The sequence below is a fragment of the Equus caballus genome, chromosome 18 (assembly GCF_041296265.1).
Source record: "Equus caballus isolate H_3958 breed thoroughbred chromosome 18, TB-T2T, whole genome shotgun sequence".
In the NCBI taxonomy this organism is placed as follows: Eukaryota; Metazoa; Chordata; class Mammalia; order Perissodactyla; family Equidae; genus Equus; species Equus caballus.
Window position 1 is genome coordinate 56,821,136 of NC_091701.1, and position 23,036 is coordinate 56,844,171.

At 37.9% G+C, this 23,036-nt stretch overlaps 1 protein-coding gene across 1 annotated transcript in view; it reads right to left on the reverse strand.

Moving 5' to 3' along the window:
* Window positions 1–23,036, reverse strand: part of PDE11A (phosphodiesterase 11A) — a 388,624-nt gene that overhangs the window by 157,525 nt on the left and 208,063 nt on the right. The window contains exons 7-9 of the mRNA XM_014732549.3: window positions 13,438–13,513; window positions 10,894–10,961; window positions 9,851–9,943 (exon numbers count right to left, since the gene is read on the reverse strand). Coding sequence (XP_014588035.2) covers window positions 9,851–9,943; window positions 10,894–10,961; window positions 13,438–13,513 — 237 coding nt within the window. The remainder of the gene's footprint in view (window positions 1–9,850; window positions 9,944–10,893; window positions 10,962–13,437; window positions 13,514–23,036) is intronic.

Consider the following 23,036-nt stretch of genomic DNA (forward strand, 5'->3'; position numbering starts at 1 on the left):
AGAGCTAAGGTAAAAAAAAAGAAGACTGCTGTCAATAGTGGAGAATCTTGAAAGTTCTAATTTTGTAGGCAATAGGCAGCCACTGGTTTTAGAGCAGAGAAGAAATACAACCAGTATGGTACTTCAGGAAAATAAATCTGTACATTGTTTGTACTATGGGTGGGGAAAAGAAGAAACTAGAGCCAGGATTGTCAGTTTGAGTAAGTAGCATTAATACAGGGAAGACGAAATAAAGACCTGAACCATGGAGATGGCAATGAAAATGGAGGTATCACAGCAACAAAACTGACTGTGCCTGGAAAGGGACCGGATGTGGAAAGCCAGGGAGAGAGGAAGTTAGAGAGAAACCACCATGAATAAAAACATCATATCAATATTCTATTAATAATATATAAGTATTTATTTTTTAATGGAGATTGTAATTGTTAGATATGGTAAGTCTGAACTTTCGGAGGTACCTACAAGAACCAAGAGTTATTTGGGAATAAAAGTCTGAAGCTTCAAAGAGAGACAGAGTGAACAAGGAACACATATTGGGGATCATTTTGTCGGACATGGCAGCTGAAGCCCTATGAGTAGCTGAAATTGCTTAGGGAAAGAGTAGAGAGGAAATAGGAGCGAATAGGTCAGACGACTCAACTTTGAAGAATACTCAGAAGAGGGGTGAATAGAGGAGATTAAGAATGAAAGACTGGAGAAGAACCTCTTGGGTACAGGGTCATAGAAGCCAAGGGAAGTTGTAGTAGAGAACATGGAAGTGGGGAAATTTCTAGAACTATGACTGATCTGCTTCCAAACAAAAAGATTTTTAAAAATACCTTTGTGACCATAATCATCCACAGCAGACATTACTGAGACAAAAGAAATGAAAACATATATACTTCCTCATTGTTAATCAAGGAAATGCCCCACATAGTCAGCTGCCTGGAATCTGTAAAATCCATTTACAGAATTATAAATTGGCAACATAGTTTTCACAGATATTGCATAAGACTATGTCTTAAATTTGCAAAACTAGGTGCTTAAGAAGCTGTTAGAAAGTCACAAAATGCTTCAGATACCAAGTAAGTACATGATTAGGTATGAAATTAGGTTCCTTCATTCATTTATTTATAAATAAACAAATAACATAAATAAGCAACTATTTATTGAGCATCTATTATGTGTCAGGTACTATTCTAGGCACTGGAATAGAAACGCTTTCTCCTTTTACTAAAGAAAATGGAATTTATTACAGATGTCTGTAAAACTCTAGTAAATACCCTGTTGAGCAGTGTAATACTAAAATTGCTGCCCTGCTCCTTGTTTTTAAGGTTCACCTATCTTTGCTCTGCATCCTGGTCTCTCCTATGGCCATGAAATAAACTAGTTATTTACAGTCAATTACCATAGTGGACTGGTTATTTTCTGTTCTGTGGTAGGAGGAAATAGTCAACAGCATGAACAGAAAAGAGAGGTCAAGGACTGAGAATGAGGACTGAGCACAGGTGTTCACTGATAATCTTCTAGAGGACTCCTCAAAAGAGGAGAGAATAGGAGCTGTAAGAAGGGTCAAAGAATGAACGGGTATTTAAAGCAGGGAGGAGATAGCACCTCTAGTCCTACCACATTTCGTTTGCTGTCTTCAACCTAATTCAGCAAATATTTATAAAGGAAGTACTAATATCCAACACCGTGTTTGCCTTTTGTGAAAGAAAGACTTGGAAAAATTATCTCACATATGGATCACTCTATACAAGTGATTCTCAATCTGCACTGTGCAACAGAATCACCAGGAAAACTTTTTCTAAATACACATACTCAGTCCCTACTTCCAGAGATTCTGACTCAGTTGGTCTAGGAAAGGGCTCAGGAACTAATATATTTTTAAAAGCTCCCCTGATGATTCTAATACCCAAAAATCACGATTAGCATGTCATTGTTAGACTTTTCTTTGAGCAACAAAAAGAAGCAAGTGAAAAGTTGAAGCCCACACTATCTCTTTAGTTCGTCCTTACTGTGCTATCCAAAGAAGTTCAGGAATGTTGGCATGATTATTCTCTTCAGGTCTTTTAAAAAGCCATAATTATTTGATCATAATTTATAAACCAGCTCAATAAGAGCCTAGAATTTTCACAGAGAACAGCTTCCAAAGTGTTTTTTGTTTGTTTGTTTTTAAAGAAACTCAAGATGTAGTAGTGACAATAATAGGGAACTAATTACCACATGACCATTTCAGGGAAGTAGTTCATTTGGGTTTCTTTTTTCTCCTTTCTTAAAAAGAAGTATTTACATAATCCAACATGTTTTCAGTAAAGAATTTACAAATGGGAACAATTCCCTTTCTGCTGATGTGTTGCATTTGGCTTTGTAACTGATAACCTGCATCCACTGTATCTGCAAATAAAGATGGATCTTTCAAGGGTGGACACTTATCATTTGGACAATCACAAGATCATAGTCTGACAATAACTTGGTCTGGAAATAATCATTTTGTTGGATAAGAGAATGTTTAAATGGGACTCCTTCTGTCCGAGCTTATAATTGAACAACAGGTATTACATTCTAAAGGGAGGTGCTAGGCCTTCTAAGCCTTCTCCGGAGGACTTGGAAAAAAGATGTCCCAAACTAGTTTTGCTACCTCCAAGCTAAGCTGTCCATTGCCCATCTCTTCACTGAGTAAGAAAAGGGTAACTTCATCAGAGAGCCCAATACTGAAGATTTTTTAGTCAGGGTTTTTTGAGAGTTTCTTCTGGAAAACCACTTGTAGAACCTAATATATATTTCTTCCGAGTGTGGTGTGGGAATCAGAAACTGGTACTTGATTCGTGCCTAAAAATTCTAAAGGTTAGTGGGCAGGAGGAGAGGGCTGTTTCAAGAAGAAAGGATCTGCAATCTAATGGCTGAAGACATGTGACTTTTCCCGTGGGCCAAATGGACCCATGAAAGATAACCAGGCTTACAAGGACTCTGACCCTGGGAGCAACGCAAGTGTCCATCAATGAATAAACGGATAAACAAAATATGGTATATATTTATAAGGAATATTATTCAACCTTAAAAAGAAAAAAAGGAAATTCTGGCACATGCTATGAGATGGATAAAGCTTGAAGATATTATGTTAAATGAAATGTCAGTCACAAAAGGACAAATGCTGTCTGATTCCACCTGTGTATGAGGTATCTAGATTACTAAAATTCACAGACATAAAGTGGAACAATGTTTGCCAAGGGCTGGAAGGTGGACTGAGGAGTTAGTGTTTAATGGGCTCAGAGTTAAACACTTATTCTGGAGCGTGGATGAAGAAGAAGTTCTGGAGATGGATGATGGTGACGACTGCCCAATAACGTGAATGCACTTAATGCCACTGAACTGGACACTTAAAAATAGTACAATTTGTGTTGTTTTTATTTTACCTTTATTAAAAAAAGAGAAAAACAAAAACAGATCCTGACAAAAAGGATTTCCTGGAGGAGTGAGATGATCCCCACAGAGGGAGGGTCTGGATGGGCCACTGAAAACCAGAGACTGAGTAGGGATTGTAACCTGTCAGTCAGGAGAGACAAACCCACATTAGGGACTGCCAAAGACAGAGTCCCAGCCCTAGGGGTTCTCTGAAGAATTTATCAAAGCAACTCACGGTAAAAAGAGAAGGTTGGTGTCTGACACAGAGGGCCTTGAAACCAGTTTAGGACAGCACCAGTCATATAAGGCTTTGCTCTTTATCCTACCTCCTTCTTGCTCCCTGTGCCTGTCTTAGGGGAGGAGGTGAAGTGAGGAAGAGTAAAGAAGCCCACTGTGCCCCTCTCCTGACCACAGGCTTCCTATCCCAGGGAAGGGGAGGAATTCAGAGACTATTTAACACCTGAGTGTGTCAGAAGAGCCATGGAATCTACCAGAGAGTTCATCCAGAAGTAGGGAACATTGATTTAACAGAGTAAGTTTAAAGAAAGAGGGGCGAGAAAGAATGAAGTGGCATTCTCTTGGCATCCTATGAGTCTAGCTCTCTCAATTGCTCAGTTAGAGAAAATTCTCTCCTTGGTGCTTAGAAGATTCCTTATGGAAGAATCATCTCTTTCACTTCTCTCCTTCTTCCTTACCTTCAGGAAGCCAGGTTGGCGCCTTAATCATCATCTCAGTAAATACCCCAGGGGACACAGTATCTGGGAAGAGGTCCCCTCAAAATAAATAAACAAAAATAATTTTGTACTCATGGCCTATAATGAGGGAAGGGAATACAGAGCAGATGCTATGCAAGTCTGTGGCCAGCAAGACTGCCACCAAAGTGACTGCTGGCTCCTCCATCACAGCCCAAGCTTTTCATTTTTGGAATGTTGACTTGGTAGACCAAAATAATTATTTGTGGCTGAATGCATTCATTTATTCAATATGCTTTTATTGAGTACCATTATATATAAAATATTGAAAGGAATAAAAGATAGATAAGACATGATTACATACTTTAATACACATGTTCTAGAAGAGGAAAACATATAGACTCACAATTAACTATAATATAGGGCAAAGAGAGGAACAAATAATCATGGGATTAGAAGCTTTGTAGAGAAGACTACATTTAAATTGAACTTTGAATGATGAGACCATTCTGAGGGGAGATGGCATAATTGGAACAGAGAATAACTAAAGTGGAGAGGATGCTGAAGTAAAGATCAGACGGCAGAGAAGCAGGCAGCTGATTGTGGACTATGATGTAGCTGAGTTTGTAAGTAGTGTAGAATGCTTTGAGAAATGAGATCCAGGGGTAGGAAGACAGTTTGGTACAAGATTGCCAAGAGCCCCGAAGGCCAGAAAGTTTGTACTTTGATAGTTAGTGGGGGAGTAATTTAAGGTCTATGAGTGGGTGAGTGATGCAATCTAAAATATGGTTTAGGAAGAATAAATAGAAGGCTATTACAATTTCTCAGTCAAGAGGTAACGATGCCCTTAAGTAGGATGGTTGCTGAAGCAATTGGAAAGGAGGAAATGGATGGGAGAGGCCTTTGGGAGGTGGAATAAATGGGGCTTTGCTCCTGATTGCATATGCCCTTTCCACACCCTCTGTTTGACCCTCATTCCTTCCTTCTTCTGATCATAAAAGTGTATAATGTGTCCCTTACTACACTGACTTATATTTCCTGGAAAATTTCTCATCAGTATTAGGTAAGGCTTCATTTGCAATACTTATGAAAAGACATCCCAAAGGACCAATCTTGATGTTCAAAATGGAGAAGTAATATTCTACCTCAATGTTGGTATTTTATTTTCTCTGTATTCTGGACTTTCAGGTAAAGTTTCCCCATTTTATCTTAAGATCTTTACTCCTCAAGAGTGTAAACATACAGTAGAATATTTCTCCTGAAGCTTTTGGCTACTCATGCAGAATGGAAATCAGGATCATAAAACTAAAGTTATTAAAAATGACAGTAAACTCCTCTCTTTGTTCCATTATTCAGCTTTCAGAGTATTTCTGCTCTCTAAGAGCCTCAGAGTATTAATTTTATATATTTAGGAAAAAGGACTTTAACAATAGATTTATATAACTAAATTATGAGAAATTAAGAAAAGTAATCATCAAAATAATTGTTTACTCATGGCCTTTTTATAATTCAATTGTTAAACAAAATCCAGATAATGTATTAGTCACTTCATTTTTTAAAGGCCAGAAAAGAGGAAAATATTTTATGTTTACATTTCTATTTTTCACCATTTGTAGACTAGGCTAAAATCAGCTGAAGTTGCCAGTATGTGGCAACAGGGAAGGGCATGTCTTTTGAGGAAAGCTTTGATCTTGGAGATGTATAGTTTCTTTTTTTTTTTGAGGAAGATTAGCCCTGAGCTAACATCTGCCACCAATCCTCCTCTTTTTTGCTGAGGAAGACTGGCCCTGAGCTCACATCCATGCCCATCTTCCTCTACTTTATATGTGGGACACCTGCCACAGCATGGCTTGACAAGCAGTGTGTAGGTCCACACCCGTGATCCAAACTGGTAAACCCAGGGCTGCCAAAGCAGAATGTGTAAACTTAACCACTGCATCACCGGGCCAGCCCTGAGATGTATAGCTTTTGAAGACCTGCATGGCTGTGTCTGACATAGGAAATTGTGTATTTCCATGCCCTGGCCTTTTCTGCAGAAATGTATAGGGTAACACAGGCCACAGACAATGGGCGTGCGCTGAGTGAGCAGTAGTGAGTAGAACAGCAGGCTGGAGTGCAGCAGCTGTGGTTGCAATGCTGCTGGGATACTCAATGGTGTAACACAGGGCGTGCTGAGGAACTGGGAAATGGGGGATCTGTTTTCAGCTCAAACTTCAGGCAGGAAATAATCTTTCTGACAAAAGGGGAAAAAATTACACCTCCTCCCCAGCCCCTCCACCAGCACAGTTTTAAGCAAATCTTGGGCTGAGCAGACAGAACTCAGTGCAGATTAAATACAACAAGTGCTCTGGCTACACAACATCTAACTTTTACTAAGTGCCAACTGTAACTAAACACTCTCTCTACACACTTTCCCTGTATTATTTTACTCAATTGTTAAAACACTTTTCTTATCACACCCATTTAACATAGGAAAATACTGAGATTGAGAGGTGAAGTAGGTTGCCCAAGATCAACATCTACTGAACCAGGACTTACGCCCAACTAGACTGATCAGACTAATGCCAGAGACAAGGCTTTAAATCTTCTCCTTACACTGACTTTTGCTTGGACAAAGCCGGCTGCCCTCTTCCACAGGGGATATTGATGCCTAGCGAGGCCTGCATTGGAAGCGTACTTCTAGTGAGCTCTGAACATTTTTGAGGGAGCGAGCATTTGTGAGGATTAGCCTTCTCAGACAATTTATCTGGAGAATGTTTACTTCCAGAGAATGTGCCAAAGGGGTGTTTTTATTTAAAGTGCCCGAGGGAAAGGATTTTCAAAAGACAAGAGAATGTTGTGCTATCTCTCACGGTCTCTAAGCACACAGGAAGAAATGTATCCTCCCTACTGCTCCAGGCCATGAACTATGCGTGCTTCCTTTCTGGGGAGGGAAAGGCTTCTAGGGCGGTTACCGTCGCTGAGGGCTGTGGAGTGGATTATTTCCCTTCACTCCTGTTGCCAACTGAAAAAAGACACTGCAGTAAGATTATGGGAATGAGAAAGCTACATTTAGACATGGATCTTCCTGGGCAAGATCAAGTAGGATAAAAACTAAAGAGAATAAGCAAAAATGAGACAACACAAGGAGCGGAACCTGGCCAGATCTGAGTGGGGAATCTTCCCTTAGCCACAATGAAAGAAGGGGAGAGAGTTGTTCCAGGTCTTTGGGGAGGAGGGATGGAAATGATACAAGGACACCATTGCATGTAGTTCTACCCTGTTGGCTAGCACCCCAACACTCCCCAGCTCTGTTACTATTATTATCATTAGCTTCCCTTTAGACAAATTTTCTGGATCATTTATATTCCTATAAAGTACTTTAAATCCTTTACTGGACTAGGCTGTATAAATTCATAGATACGAATACATACTTTTAATAGAAATATTTACATCAATATTACATGATTCATATTAATGTATAATATTTGCAAATACATAAATTTAAAATATATTATTCATTCAGAAGTTAATGTATACTATAGTAATGTAGATCTCATTCCAGGGTGTGGGTTTAGTAGTTCTCAATAAGTCATATTTTGTCTTCATACAGGCCTAAGATAAGAAATCCTTCCAGATAGTCTTGCATATGGATTCCCAGGCTGGAGAGTGGGGTGGATGCCATCTGATCATAAGTGCCAAGAATCTGGTATCTGGTGGGGTAGGGATTGAGTGGAGGTGGGAGAGAAAACCAAGATGGCCATACCAGAATTCTGACTAGGAATGCCACTTTTGACACTGGCACAAAACAAAGCACACAGAACATACAAGTCCACGTGTATAAGTCAACTTCTGAAAGGGTGAGATTGCCGCAAGGCTCAGAGTTGGGCTGGAAATTTGGAGGTGTTAGTAATAATTTTTGTGTGTAAGGACAGAACATATCTGAGTCACATAAACAAGAGAGTGTTCACGATGCGCCCAAATGAGCAACTCCCTGGTGAGGAGCCCGTGGCTATATTAGCACTTTTTAGGTAATGGGAACTGTGGCTTCTTGGGTCAAGGGGGGATTAAGAAGTAGTGCCAGGGAGAGTGCTGCCCTTCACTGGTAAATGGCCATTCAGCTTTCAACCCAGTTATTTCAGCTGCTTCTCAACAGGATGAAGATCCACTCGGAGGTAGGTGAGGAATGAGAATATGGGTATACAAGAGACGTTCTGTGTGTGTGTGAATTATGTCATGACAACATGAAGCACAGTTTAGGCAGGACTAGTATATAGTGTGTCCTTCTTTTTATAGTTGCAGAAACTAAGAAACAATGGGTGAGGCAACTCTGTGCAGATCAAACTTTGAAGACGGTGAAGGAGTCATGACATTTGCTGTTCCAAATTCCAGTCCTCTGCCCTTTCTCAAAATCTACGGTGATTTCTCAGTGGTAAATATTCTACTGCAAGTGATAATATAGTGAGTATGTTTATTACTATAATTTTATTGACTGCATATTTAAATCTTCTCATGCATCATCTCACCTAATTCTCACACCTGAGGTAGTGACAGAGCCAGGATTTGGAAAGAGTTCTGCACTACTAGTGATTCTTGTTGGTTGAGTGCATGTTTACAGCTCACCCATTTATTAGTTAATCCTATAGATATTGTTTTTATTCCTCACTGTAAAGATTTTACATATAAACAAAGCAGGACTATCTCAGAGAGAGAATCCCTTCCTTCTGTTCTTTCCTTCCTCTTTTCTTCTCTCCTTCCCTCCCTCCATCCAAAAACCACTCAATAAACACTTTCTCTGTGCTAAGCACCCTGCTAGGCACTGGGAATAAGATTACAAAAAGATAAAAATCCCCTTGTTTTTAGAATTCACGATCTAGTCAAGAGAAAAAAAGTATATAGACAGATAGCTATAATTTTATGTCTTTTAAACCCCAAATCAGAGCACTGCAGGTACCATTGACTTGCCTACTTATCCTCTCTTGGTTTTCCCTTTCTACCAATATCTCCCCTGGTACACTGAATATTTTGAAATTCAAATGTATTATATTATACTGTTCTAGATAATGTTATATATTACGTGATATATAATGTCATATATACTGACATTTTATCTGCCCTACTTAATAAGTATTTCATAGATATAAGCAAAATCTTTGATAATAGCTACAGAGCAGAAGTTGGGAAAAAACAGGTCTTGGGTCAAAACCAGCTGGGATTCGGGGAAGGTAAGAACTGTTCTTTGAGAACCTGATGAATCTGAGAGGACACGGGGTCTAGGGGTGGGAAACTGGTGGGAGTTCTGGGTGCTTTGTGTGTGTGTATGTGTGTGTGTGTGTGTTGGGGGGGAGTTGGATAACGACAGGAGCAGCCTCCCCCCTCTGGGTCACATATCTTTATAGTAAGCTTTTCTGGTAAGAAAAGTTGTGAATTTCCGGAATATCTATACATATTCAATATAAGTTCATAATGCATTTAAAATCCTGACAAATTGTTTTTGCATCATCACTTCTAATAAACCTAATATTTAAAATCTATATCTAACAGTACAACATTATGAATGAGCTTCAAAGAATTGGTGAACTCCTTAAAATTATATGCAAAATTGTGAGCACATGTGCATTTTTCTAGAAAGGGTCTCTAGTTTTCATCAAATTCACTCAAAAATGACTCAAAAATGATTAAGACTCAATGAATAGATAATTAAAAATTGAGAGTCAAGCCCATAACAAGGATATTTTTCCCTTGTAAAATTATGCCTTTTAAGCGTACCATTCTGACATAAATACTGTACTTACATCAAGAGCCACAGACTGCTTGGCCCAGGACTTCTTCACTTGATCATACATAATTGTGTTGTTGATGCCAAGGCCACAAAAGATGACAAAAGCCTAGGAAAGAGAAAGCCTGCTAATTAAAAATTGCAAAAACTTATTGGCATAATCTAATATGAAAGCAGGCAGTCATCAGGGATGAGTCTGAAAATATAATTTTATTGTACACAAACGTAGACCTTGGGGAAATATGCACATTAAAATTCTTAATTACTATTGTCATGTAACAACTTTATAGCTCACGTTGCACATGAGGAAAAGTTATTGATTTAATGTGATTGTGACAAAATGACTTTACACATTTAAAAACATAAGTACAATCTGTTTAAATGTATTCTTAATTTATTGAGAGTGTGGACTAATTTTAATAGCTCTATTCCATTTAACCAAAAAAACCTCTGTCAGTGGCTAAGCTATAACATATTTTGGTGAAGAAACCAAGTGAGTTTTCTCTTAAGGTGAATGTTAAGCGGAAGGAAGACAGATTTAGAACCAGTTAATAAAGAAGCTGTGAGATATTCTCGACTAGAGAAAAATGATCACAGGGTTTTCACGTTGGCTGCTGGTAGTCTATGGGGAAGCCTATTCTAGGCTAAGCTATCCAGCTAGAGGGCAGACTGGAGTAAACAGAAGTTTGTAAACATAAGAAAGGTGAGGGCCATACACCTAGCAGAGCTGGCAAGAAGTCTCAAGACTGGTTCTGAACACACGCGAGTAAGACAAGAAGAAGACAATACTTTGGAGAGAAGAGGGGGCAATTCACTTCTGTAATAACATTAGGATAAAAGTAATCAACGGTCGCAAAATAATCTAATTAGTAAAAAATAGAATCAAATTTTACCTAAGCATTGACAGATTATTTAAATCTTCCTTTAAATTCTGTCAAAACTTGTAAGTATAATGGTAATTGATTAACAATTATTTATCCTTACAAATTTGGACAAGCTGCACCAGGAGGCTATTGCTGACTCAGCTATAACCCTTGGTTCACAAATTTATTTTCTTACCTCAAAAAGTCGTTGATCTGCATCATCAAAAGGTTTCCCGTCAAGTCTATTTAACACTTGAGCCACTCCTGTGGGAAGAGTTTGGGATATGTGGTCATTTTCAGCACCGGACGCTGTATTACTACAATATAGTAAGCCCCAGCTGACTCTGTGCCTCCTTTAAGTAACTCAGACACTCAGTTTAATCTCTGGTCTCTCTAGTGCCCACTGTCTCCAGGAGAGCGATCCGACACGTACAGCGATGCAGTCTATCTTCAAGGCTGTGATATCCAGACTAGGTCTCAGCGAAGCCTCGAGTTCTACCAGGCATCAATCTGATTCCCTAAAAATAGTTTTCAAGATGACTGTGCACAGTAACTCTGATGTATCTGTCATATAAACATACATATATATGCAATTATATATATAACTGAGTATATCTAGCTGTATGTGCATGTATACATATATACATATGTATATATACGTATATACATATTTCAATTTCATGAAGCACAGTGGCTGAGTGAGGCAGTATGGTATAGTGATTAAGAACATGGGCTTTGGGGTCAGACTTGTCTCAGTTCAAATTTCAACTCCACCATCAACTGTTACCTTGAGCAAGTTACCTAACCTTTTTAGCACTGAAATTCCCCATCTGTAAAATGGGGATTTAAATGTTAAATATCTCAGAGGGTTATGAAGATTAAATGAAATAACGTTGGAATGTTTGTAAAGCATGTTGCTCCACATTGAGTGAACATTGAAGAAATGTTACGAATTATGGCACAGTTAACCTTCAAAACAAATTTAGTTCTGTTGCCTGCTACCAATGGGGTACATATAGCTGTAACAAAATTAATTTATGTGTGCTTCCTCTTTCCAAAGTTCATTTCCAGCATTATACCAGATGTTTGGGGACATGACTATCACAACACACAACTCCAACCAGAAAAACTGGACAATCTTGAAAACCATTCCTGTGTCCCCATTTAGTACAAACAAAAAAATAGCTGTAATTCTAAAGCACACTCATATTTTTAAAAACACTTAACCTTCCACCAGGGAGATAAGTCATCATAGGCTAGAAGACATATATAATGAGATGCAAATCTTTTAGCAAGTAACAGGCAAACTACAGTCTTAATTTTGAAAGAATAACAGATGTTGACTGTTAGGAATGCACTGTAGGACTGTATGTGAGATTGCCATTGGACATCAACAGATCACACACGATGTTTCTTATGGATTTTCTCTTCTCTTTAAACTTAGATATATTTAAAACTTTGTACATGATGTAATTCAGTGCTTTGTACTAGAGACTCAATTTCCCAAATCTTAGAATATTCTTTTTTTTTTTTTAAAGATTGGCACCTGAGCTAACATCTGTTGCCAATCTTTTTTTTTCTTCTTCTCCCCAAAGCCCCCCAGTACACAGTTGTGTATCGTAGCTGTGAGTGTCTCTGGTTGTGCTATGTGGGATGCCGCCTCAGCATGGCCTGATGAAGGGTGCCAGGTCTGCACCCAGGATATGAACTGGTGAAACCCTGGGCTGCTGAAGTGGATGGCACAAACTTAACCACTCGGCCACAGGGGCAGCCCCTAGAATATTCTTTATGTTCAATAATGTAACAGTGTTTCTCTGCAAATTAAGCAAACTGATGAAAAAATTCTGTTGGAATTCAAGTCTTGATAATATTGACAGAATACTACATCCTTTGGTAAGTAGTGGTGTCTTAGAGTTTAACAGGCAATCTTATGGGGAAGCAAAGAGAGGCAAATACATGAATTAGTTACCAAATGCATCAGTTACCTTATGCCTCTTAAAAAAAACCCCTAATTTTCATTGTGTTTCAAAAATTTGAACTAATGCCTCTATCCTTCATAACTTTACTTTAACCACTGACCTCTTCTTGCTTAGATGTCTTTCTTATGTTTGATATTTTCCTAACTTGAGTTTTTGAGAGGAGGGAAAGGAGCAGGGAGGGAGAGAAACATTGGAAGCTGCTTTGGCCCACAATCCCCTTATTCTGGGGAAAGTGTAATTATTTCAGAAACATCCAGGCAGAAAGATGTATGTTCAGTATATGTCTAGTAATGCACGTTCTCTCTTCTTTTGCATTTACTCCATGTGTAACAGCATAGATATAAACATATAGATGTAGTGGGAAAATTTGTACTAGGAGTTACGAGGGCCTCAGTTTTAATCCTGACTCACTTTGTGACCTTATTCAAGTTTTTAGTCTCTCTATCTCTCTGTCTCTGTCTCCGTCTCTCTCCCTGCCTCAATTTCCACAAGGCAAAATAAGAGTTCTATATGTTGACTGATTTCTGAGATCCCCTCCAACTTCAAAATTATTGGTTCTTATTTGAAAGAATAAATATTTGTTGATTGTTCTGATTAATGTCGATTCATCAGGAGTCTGCACTTCTGAGATTATACAAGAAACATAGGTTGATAAGTCCTGCACATTAAAAGAGGAAATACATAAAAAAGATATAGATGAATTTTAAAGTAAATCTGTATTTCTTTATAAAAGAAGTTGAACTATTTAGGTAATGTCTTACCAATTATTTGGTGGTTGCTATTCCAAATAGGGACGCAGAGAACAGATCTTATGTGAAAACCAGATATCTGGTCAGCCTAGGATATAAGAAAGTAGTTAATTAAATTAAGTATTAGCTATCCACTCCCGACTTACAGCTTACCACTCTTCATAACAGATAATTTGAAATAACTTTTAAAAAGATACGTTATCATCTAATTTTTAAGTGTATACACTCACCTCTCTTTTTTAATTTAAAACATCACAATGAACATCCTAAGGGAATCAAGCCTTAATATGAATCAACCAAAACTCCCCACACCAGCACTACCTCGCCCAATTCCTGCAGCCGTCAAGAGCTGGACGTATAACCATCTTGATCACAATCGCACCACCAAACAAGAATTCTGACAACTGTTTCTGCTCTGAGTAGTCAAAGCGTTTTAATTAAACCAGCGGTCAATATTTCTCTTGGATTGGGTACATCTGCTAGTAAAAATGTTTGAGCCTATAATGCTGCCTTATGTATATTTGCTTTTAATGTTCTATATTTTTAACATTACTAATTTACTATGTATATTATAAAATCATATACAAAAAATTGAAGTTGCAAAAGATAAGATAAATGCAGAGGTTCAAAGATTTTCTTTCTGTACCCTAACGGATTGACAGGAAATGATGGATTTGAAATATGAAGGTACAGTTTTCAGCATCAAACAAACATCATTCAATAACAAGCTCCTCTTAATATTAAAACCAATGGCTCATATTTGAACTGTAAGATAGGAGCTACTAAAGACTGAAAGGCTGTTGTGGGTTAATACGATCTTGATTTCTAGTGAGAAAGGTCAACCTGTCATCCCAATACTATAGGAGAAAAAATAAGATGTCAAGGTTTCAGATCATAGGTATTGAGATAAAAAAAAAATTCTTATATTTTTAAATATTCACTGTAGAAGGCAAGAGCTCTATATTTTAAAAATTTGAAATTGGAAGTTAATTTACACACCTAAATTTTACATTTGGATTTTTTTTTGAGATTTATTTTTCTCTGAGAAATTAATTTTCCAGATGTCTTCTGCTCTTGATACTAATATGCTACTTTCTTGTTTTTAGTACATATTTGGTCTTGTTAAAAAAATCCTCTCCTACTCCTAGCTCATGAAGATATTCTCCTATTCTTTTCTCTAGATTTTCATTGTTTTAACTTTCACATTTAGATATTCAATCCAACTGAAAATGATTTTCACGTATAGTGTGAACTGAGAATCAAGATTCTATTGTGTTTTTTTTAGTGGGTATCCAATTGACCAGTCCCATTTTGGGGGAAAAAAGAATACTTCTCCCCACCACTTAGCAGTACCACTTTTTTCATTAATTAAGTGTCCATATATGTTTGGATCTGTTTCTGGACTTTCTATTCTACTTCATTGATCTATGTGTCTATCCTTATGTCAATACTATGCTCCTTTAAATAATAAGATCTTATAATGAGTCTTGGTATCTGGTAGTGTAAATCCTCCAACTTTGTCCTTCTTTAAGATTGTCTTGACTATTTTTGGCCCTTGGTGTTTCCATATTAATTTTAGAATCAACTTGAAGTTTACACACACACACATTGCTGAGATTTTTATTGGGATTCTCTTGAATTTATTGACCAATGTGGGAGAGAACTGACATCTTTACAAAGTTGAGTCTTTCAATCCATAAACATCCCTCTATTTAAGCTTCTTAAAATTTCTCTAAGCAAAGTTTTTTAGTTTTCTATGCAGAAGTCTTAGACATAATTTGTTATATTTGAATCTGGTGTTTTGAAAGTTCATGTTATTGTAAATGGTGTTATTAATTTATTTTCTAATGTTTTAAATGGACATAGAAATATAATTGATTTTTGTATTTTGAACTTGCATCCATCAATCTTGCTAAATTCAACTATTAACTTTAATATCTTATCTATAGTGCTTTGGATTTTCTAGGCACATCATCTTACTCTTCAATTCCATACCTTTCAATCATGTGATTTTTAGATCATATGATCTTTTTTCTTTTTTAGTTTGCTAATAGGATGAATTACATCATGATTTTTTGGAATTCCAGATTCAAAACAAAACAAAACCAAAAACATTAGTTTTTGATGTATAAACCATTTATTCAGTGCATTCTTCCAACATATTTATTTGCCACCCTCTATTGCTCCAGACACATTGCTGGATGTTGAGGATATAAAAATGAATTCAAAGAGCTGCTATCCTTGAGGAGCTCAGTGTAGTAAAGGTAGAAATAATTAATATAAAATAAATGTCCAAGTAAAAAATGTTCAAAACACTATAGTAAAGCCAGTAACTGACTGTTCAGAGAAATCAGAAGCAGCTTTAGATCCTTGAAAGTGGGTCTTCAAAGATGATGATGACAGTCATGATGATAAGCTAACATTTACTGGATGTTCACTCCCTGTCAGGCTCCTTGTTCAGAACTTTCAAATGCATCACCTCATATACTTGTTAAAACAACCCTATGAGTTACTGTTAACATCCTCCTAACAATCAGATAAGACTTAGAGAGATTAACTGCCTTTAAAGTGGAGACACTATTTCCAAGGAAGCCAGACAATAACAAACACATTTATTAAAGTTATCTTCCAAAAGAACAAAGTGATTTCCTTCCTCTCCCTAAGGATAAAGTCTGAATTACAGCAATGCTAGTGAGCATGAAGAGAAGGAGGTCGATTTTGGAGAGGTCTGGGAGGTATAATCTACAGACTTGGGCTAGCCAGCGCAGCACTAGAGTGGCTGGCTCTGTTTCGTCTTGCTGAGGGTCATACACAATTGTCAGTGGTCCTGAACCAGCACTGAGCAGTAGGCACAACTGCCTCTGCCAACTCTGGGACAACCGTAGCCCCTCTCTAACCTCTTGTAGGAAATCTGAAGCGGCTGAGGGAGGAGGTCACAGTGCAAAAAGAAGAAAAACATGCAATGAGTGAGAGAAACAAGGAGAGAGACAGATTGAGAAGCCGGTAGGGAGAAAAACAAACCTTAGGCTTTTTGCCAGTGAAATAAAAAAGAATTTTGTTTACCAAAAATTATTGTAGTTTCCCAAAAGAATTTTTTATTCTGGGGAGGTGGAAGTATGTGTTCTCTCATCCCTACAGAGGTAACATTAAGTAAGGGTGGAGGAGTTCCTTGAGGTGGGGAACTCAGGAAGTTTGATGGAACCGATACTGAGTTCAAGTTCACACACATTACAATTGAGAGATGGCAATGAGAGAGGAGCTGGAGACAGTAACCTTAGAGTCATCAGGCTCTGGTGGTAACTGAGTGTGTAAAATCTCCAAGGGAGAACTCATCCAAGAAAAAGACAAAAAGCACGAAAAATTGAACCTGAGGAGACACAATATTTAGGGCAGGAAGAAGACGGTGGGGTCAGTGACAGGGATGGAAAACAACTCCAAAGCTCATACTCTGAACCTAAAGGCTTCATAGCATTTCTAATGTGTGAACACACTGCTACAACCTTTCCAGAGAGGGATTTATTGACGTGTATCCAGAGTCTAAACAGAATAAATACCTTTGACTTATCAATTTCATGTCTAGAAATTTATCCTATGGTAATTATCATTGCTATGCACAAAAGTTTACATAAAAAGGTGTGAACCATCGCATTATTTATGATAATGATATATTAGAAATAACCTGAATATTCAACTGAAGAGAGTTGTTTAGGTAAATCATTGCACATCCACACCATGGAATATTATCCGTCTAATTAAAATCATGCTATAGAAGAATATTTATTAACATGGGAAATTTTAATATATTAAGTGATAATAGTGTGGGTATCTGTGGGTGTACGAATACATATTATATACATTAGAAAATCCCGGAAAAATTAAACCACAATAGTTCCCTTTGAATTATTTGCCTATGGGAGTTTTTGTTTCTTTACTTTTTAAATAGAATTGATTTTTAGAACAGTTTTAGCAAAATGAGTGCAAGTACAGACGGTTCCCATATGTGTCCTGCCTGAACACGTGCACATCAACATCCTTTACCGTCAACATCACTCACCAGAGTGGTACATTAACTATATTTGATGAACCCACACTAATACATCATTATCACCAAAAGTCCATTGTTTACATTAGGGTTCACTCTTGATGTTGTACATTCTATGGGTTTTGACAACTGTGTAATGACATGTATCCACCATTATAGTATCATACAGAGTAGTTTCATTGCCCTAAAAATCCTCTGTGCTCCATCTATTCATCCTTCCATCCTTGCTCACCTCTGGCAACCACTGATCCTTTTTGCCTCCAGCTTTATTGAAGGACAATTGACAAAATTCTGACATATTTAAAGTGTTAGCTCAGGGCTAATCTCCCTCAAAAAAAAAAAAGCTTAAAGTGTACAACATGATGATTTGATATATGTACACATTGTGAAAGAATTCTGCCTATGGGAGCTTTTAAATTATTGTTTCTATTTTCTAAATCTTCGATAATGGATTACTTGTACACAAGGGAAAAAGTTATTTTCTAAATAGAACTAAAGGGGAACAATTGTGTCAAATGTCGCAGAATGGTCAGATAGGATAAGCACTGGAAATGGGTTACTGAATTTAGTAACACAAAAGGCTAACTGAAAGAAAAGGTAGTCAAGGGAAGAAGGGATGGGATCAGGAATAGAAGTCAAGTGGTTAGTTCTGGAGGAGAGGAAGGCCACGTTGAGAGAACAGAGCTGCATCAATCCAGAGCTAGTCTTGTATGGGCTGAGCACAGGAGGACAGGAGAAGCAACAAAGAATGTTGAGAGCGTCTTTAAATCGTTCCCATGTGGCTGAGGGAAGGAAGTGAAGCCACACTAACTGGCTATGAGACCAGGGAAGAGCGGGTGGTGATGATTAGCACGCTGGATGAGCCCAAGGAGGAGAGCGGGCAGAAGGAAGGAGGGCAGAGTAGGATGAGAGTAAATTGTCCAAATTTAAGATCATTACGGCAATCCCCTAGTCTTCTATTTGGGGCAATAGCTATTGTTTCTGGAAAGTTAAACTAATCCAGGTTAGTTTATATGACCATATGAAACAGCAGTGACGGGGAGCATACATCATCCTCTGCAGGGGCTGAGGGAGAAAGAGAAGGGAGATGAAGCTCATCATAGAAGCTCAAGACCTCTGAAGAATGAATCCCAAACAGGGATAAAGAGGAATAATACAGTATGAATGAAGGAATCGTCTCTGTTCATCAGATAAACCCAAGTCTCCAAATCGTATCAGTCAATGGCTCAAAAATAACTATCAGCCTCTTGACCCCAATCAAGTCACCAAAACTCTCCATGCCTCAATTTTCACATCAATATTTATCTCCTGCACACCAAAATGTTGGCATTAGTTATCTCTGATTTTGGAATTATAGAAGATTCTCATCTTTTCCTCTTTGTGCTTTTGCTTATTTTCCAAGTTGTTTTATGAGAATATATGTGTGAAAGGGCTTCAAAATTTGTAAGGCATTTTACAAATGTAAATATTATTAATATTGAAAGGACTACCTACCCAAAAATATCTAGCCCAATGTTCCACAGGGACCCTGCTCAATAATTCTCAGTTTAAAATACACATCGAGTCCCAAACATTAGACCACATGAGACTAAGCAGACTTTCTAGGAGGCTACAGTTAAAATAAATATATTATCTGGGAGTGTCATGTTCTCTCCAACTAAAGATCTGTCTACTTAAAAATTTTGCCTAGTCTCTGTCCTCATTGGGTCTGTCTAGTTAATCAATCTAATTAAAGGTGGTTTATCTCTTGGAGCCATCAAAACGTATTTGTCATATTTTCCAGACTCTCAAAGGCAGTCAAAGGTAGTGTTAAATGAATTGGTGATAATGTAATACTACTCAATCATGTGCAATGTGTTCCGTCTTCCTAGAAAGATATGTGCAACTTTAACAATAATCTAAAGCAACACTTCATCCCCCGAATGTCAATCTACCAGTGAAAATTCTGGTACTAGGACAAGCTGAGAGAGATGTTCGGAGTCAGTCTCTTGATTTCCCTGAAACAATAGAGAGGTGGGTTCTTTTTGCCTATCTTACTTGCACATAGGAGCAGTCCTAATGGCTTCTAGAACACTGCCTACAAATGATTCCTTAAACTCCAGACAAAAGCACAAAAAAATAACTGACCTTTGGGCTTAGAACTGAGGCATTGTCTCCACCACCTATGCAGCAAAGTCTGTTTGACTCTTAAAACCATGGGACCCCTATTTGTCTTCATCCCTGACAAGTACACCATTCTATATCTTATGCAAGTCTTAGTAATCCTCCTAACCATCCTGTCCCTCCTGGTCATCTGGAAATCCTATATCCACTATCCACTCTTCCTTACCAAACCCTCCTCTCAGGAAAGAATCTCAAACTGTCCTACACCAAGTATCAGTAACTGAGAGATTACCAGTAGCAGACGCATCTCAGCAGATCCACAGAGCTCTGTCGCTTAATGGTTTCAATTTTGCACATTTCCCATTGTAAAAGAAGTATAACTGATAGACCAGAAGGTGTTACAGAGAATAGACAATGAACTGTCCTACCAGGCTCGCACTCAGCATTCCAGATCTCGAAGTGCTTTGCTATGAAAATCTGACAGGCAAAATGGGCTTTAATGCTTTAAGCCAAAGAATCTTAGAGCCTGGAGTGCCATTATCCTTAAGTGCTACATTGCAAGGTTAAGAACTATTGAGTTGTCTATGATGGGTTTTAATAAAAAAATCAGAGAAAGAACTTCATATGGAAGAGCTGCATGGGATTGAAAGGTGACAGGTTTAGGATGATGACACCTCAGGTTTAAGTGTGTAACTGTGGGCATCGGCCACCCATGAAGGAGGAGATCTGTGTGCTGACGGACTTCCCACCACTCTTGAATTTGTAACAAATACAGAGAACACTAAACCATCCATGCATAAGGCCAGTCCCACTTTTTAGTTATTTTCTGCCATTCCCCATGCTGAACCTTTCATACGTAAATGTAGGGTCCAATTGTTCATTCCTGTTGCAGGTAGAAAACAAACCCTGCGTGTAATGGCTCTGAAAATTGTCTCCATAACTATACAAATGGAAGGAAATACTAAATTAAGCAAGAGAATATTATACCTTATAGTGACCAAATAATGGCTTGTTGTACATAAGTGTATTTGTTTTAAGGTGCTCTTTTGAATCTAGCATGAAAAGAAGGGCAGAAAGCTTCACAGATGATGTACTACAGTGCAAGTCATTATTGGGAGTTGAATTCATAAGTACAATGCCAACTAAAAGCAAAGCCAGAATAACTGTTTAATGGTGAAGGTATTTGTAAATAGAATATGCACTCCAAGAAGCCACCTGATATGACAGCAGGTCATCTGCAAATGCAGTCTCTGTACATGCTGTTGGGACAGTCTCAGACAAGGATCTTAGAATAAAAGCCAAGCAACACTCCATGCTGGCAAGGGCAACAGAAAATAATCCATCTAAATTCCCCAGAGATACAGCAAGGCGAGCTCATTTACTTAGATCTTGTATTATTTCAATTCTGGTTTGAGTAATAGTATATCACTTTTGGAGGGCTCACAATAGCCTGGTAAAATATAATTTCACATAAGATATAAAGCGTTAGCTTTGTAATTTTGCTGATTACAAAAATAATATAAACAGGTGAAATCTTTAACTAAAAATAAAATCAAAAGCTCTAATTTTGCCATCTCTAGAGATTGCAACTATTAACAGTTTGGTTTAAGTTCTTCCTGACCTTTTCCTACAAATATATACGTTCATACATCAATTTTTAATATATTCAACAACATATATGCATAAATAACAGACAATATAGTCAATGATACTGAACAATATTCAACAATAATGTCTATTATGTACTAAACATTGTTCTAGTTCTTGGGGATACATCAGTGAAGAAAACTGACAAAATCCTCATCTTCATTGAGCCTACACTGTAGTGAGAGAAGATAGATGGTAGACAATACAAAAAATACATAAATAAATTATGTGTTACAAACTGTTAGGAATTATGGGGCAAAAATAGATCAAGATAAAAGGGATTAGAAATACTCAGGTGCCAGGCTTCTCTAACAGGTAATATTTGAATGATAACTTTAAAGAGGTGAGGATTTGAGCCATGCTGATATTGGGTTAAGAGTATTTCAGCTGAGGGAGTAGCCAGCGCAAAGGCCCTGAGGTAGGTTTGTGAGTGGCATGTTCTAGAAATAACAAGGAGACCAACGTGGCTGGAGAAGTATGAATGAGGGCTGAGGGTAGATAATGAGGTGCCAGATTGTATACGGCATTGCAAACCTCTGAAAGAACTGTGAGTTTGGCTTTTACTCTAGTGAAATAAGGAGACTTTGAAGAGTTTGTGAGCAGAGCTGTGATAGGATATGACTTAAAATTTAAAAGCCTCTGGCTATTGTATTGAGAAGAGAACATACAGGGGAAGAGTGAAAGTAGAGAGCTGGATTAAGAGGCTACAGCCATGAAATAGTCCAGAGATGATGGTGGCTTGGACCTGGGTGGTAGCAGTTGAGCGGTGAGAAGTGGTCAGATTCTGGATAAATTTTGCAGGTAGAGACTGTTGGACTTCCTGATGAGTTAGATGTGCAACATGAAAGAATCATGTCTGCGAAATTTTTGGCATAAGCATCAGAAAGGATTTAGTTGCCTTAACAGAGATAGGAAGACAGAGAAAGGAGCAGGCTTGGGAGAAAAAAGATTGTAAGCTCTGTTTTGGACATGTTAAGTTTGAGGTGTCTATTAGAAAAACATGTGTGTATATATATATGTGCATACACCCACATAAGTTATTCTATATATACTTCTATACATTATTCTAACACATTACTCTGTGGCTTGCTTTCTTTCTTGTGGATATTCTTCTACATCAGGACATACAGATTGTCTCACGGGACATAGATATTTTGTGTGGATTCATTTTAGTCTTTATTATAGTGTACTAGGCAGAATTCTAAAGATAATCTCTAAGATTTCCATCTGCCCACCCTCCACTTTGTACAAGTCCGGTATAATCCCGTCCCCTTGAGTGTGGGCAGGACCTATAAATATGATAGGATCATCACTTCCATGGTTAGGTGATGTTATACTGCAAAAGTGATGGGATAGCCACTCCTGTGATTATGTAAGTCACTCCTGACATTACATAAGCCTCTGTCATAGCCAACTGAAATGAGATTCTCCTGTTGGCTTCGAAGAGCAAGCTGCCATCTTATGAGAGGGCCATATGGCTAGTACCTGAGGGCAATCTCTAGGAGCTGAGAGACCTTTGGCCAGTAGCCAGTAAGAAAATGGGAACCTCAGTCTACACTACAAGAAACTCAATTCTGCCAACAACCTGAATGAGTTTTGAAAAGAATGCCAAGATCCAAATGAGAATGCCACCTGGCCAACACCTTGATTTCAGCCTTGTGAGACCCTGAGAAGAGAATCCAGCTATGCCACACCCAAACTTCTGACCTACAGAAGCTGTGAGATAATAAATGGGTGTTTGTCTTAAGCTGTTGAATTTGTGGTGATTTGTTATGCAGCAATAGAAAATTAATATTCATTGTATTCCTGTCAATGTCTT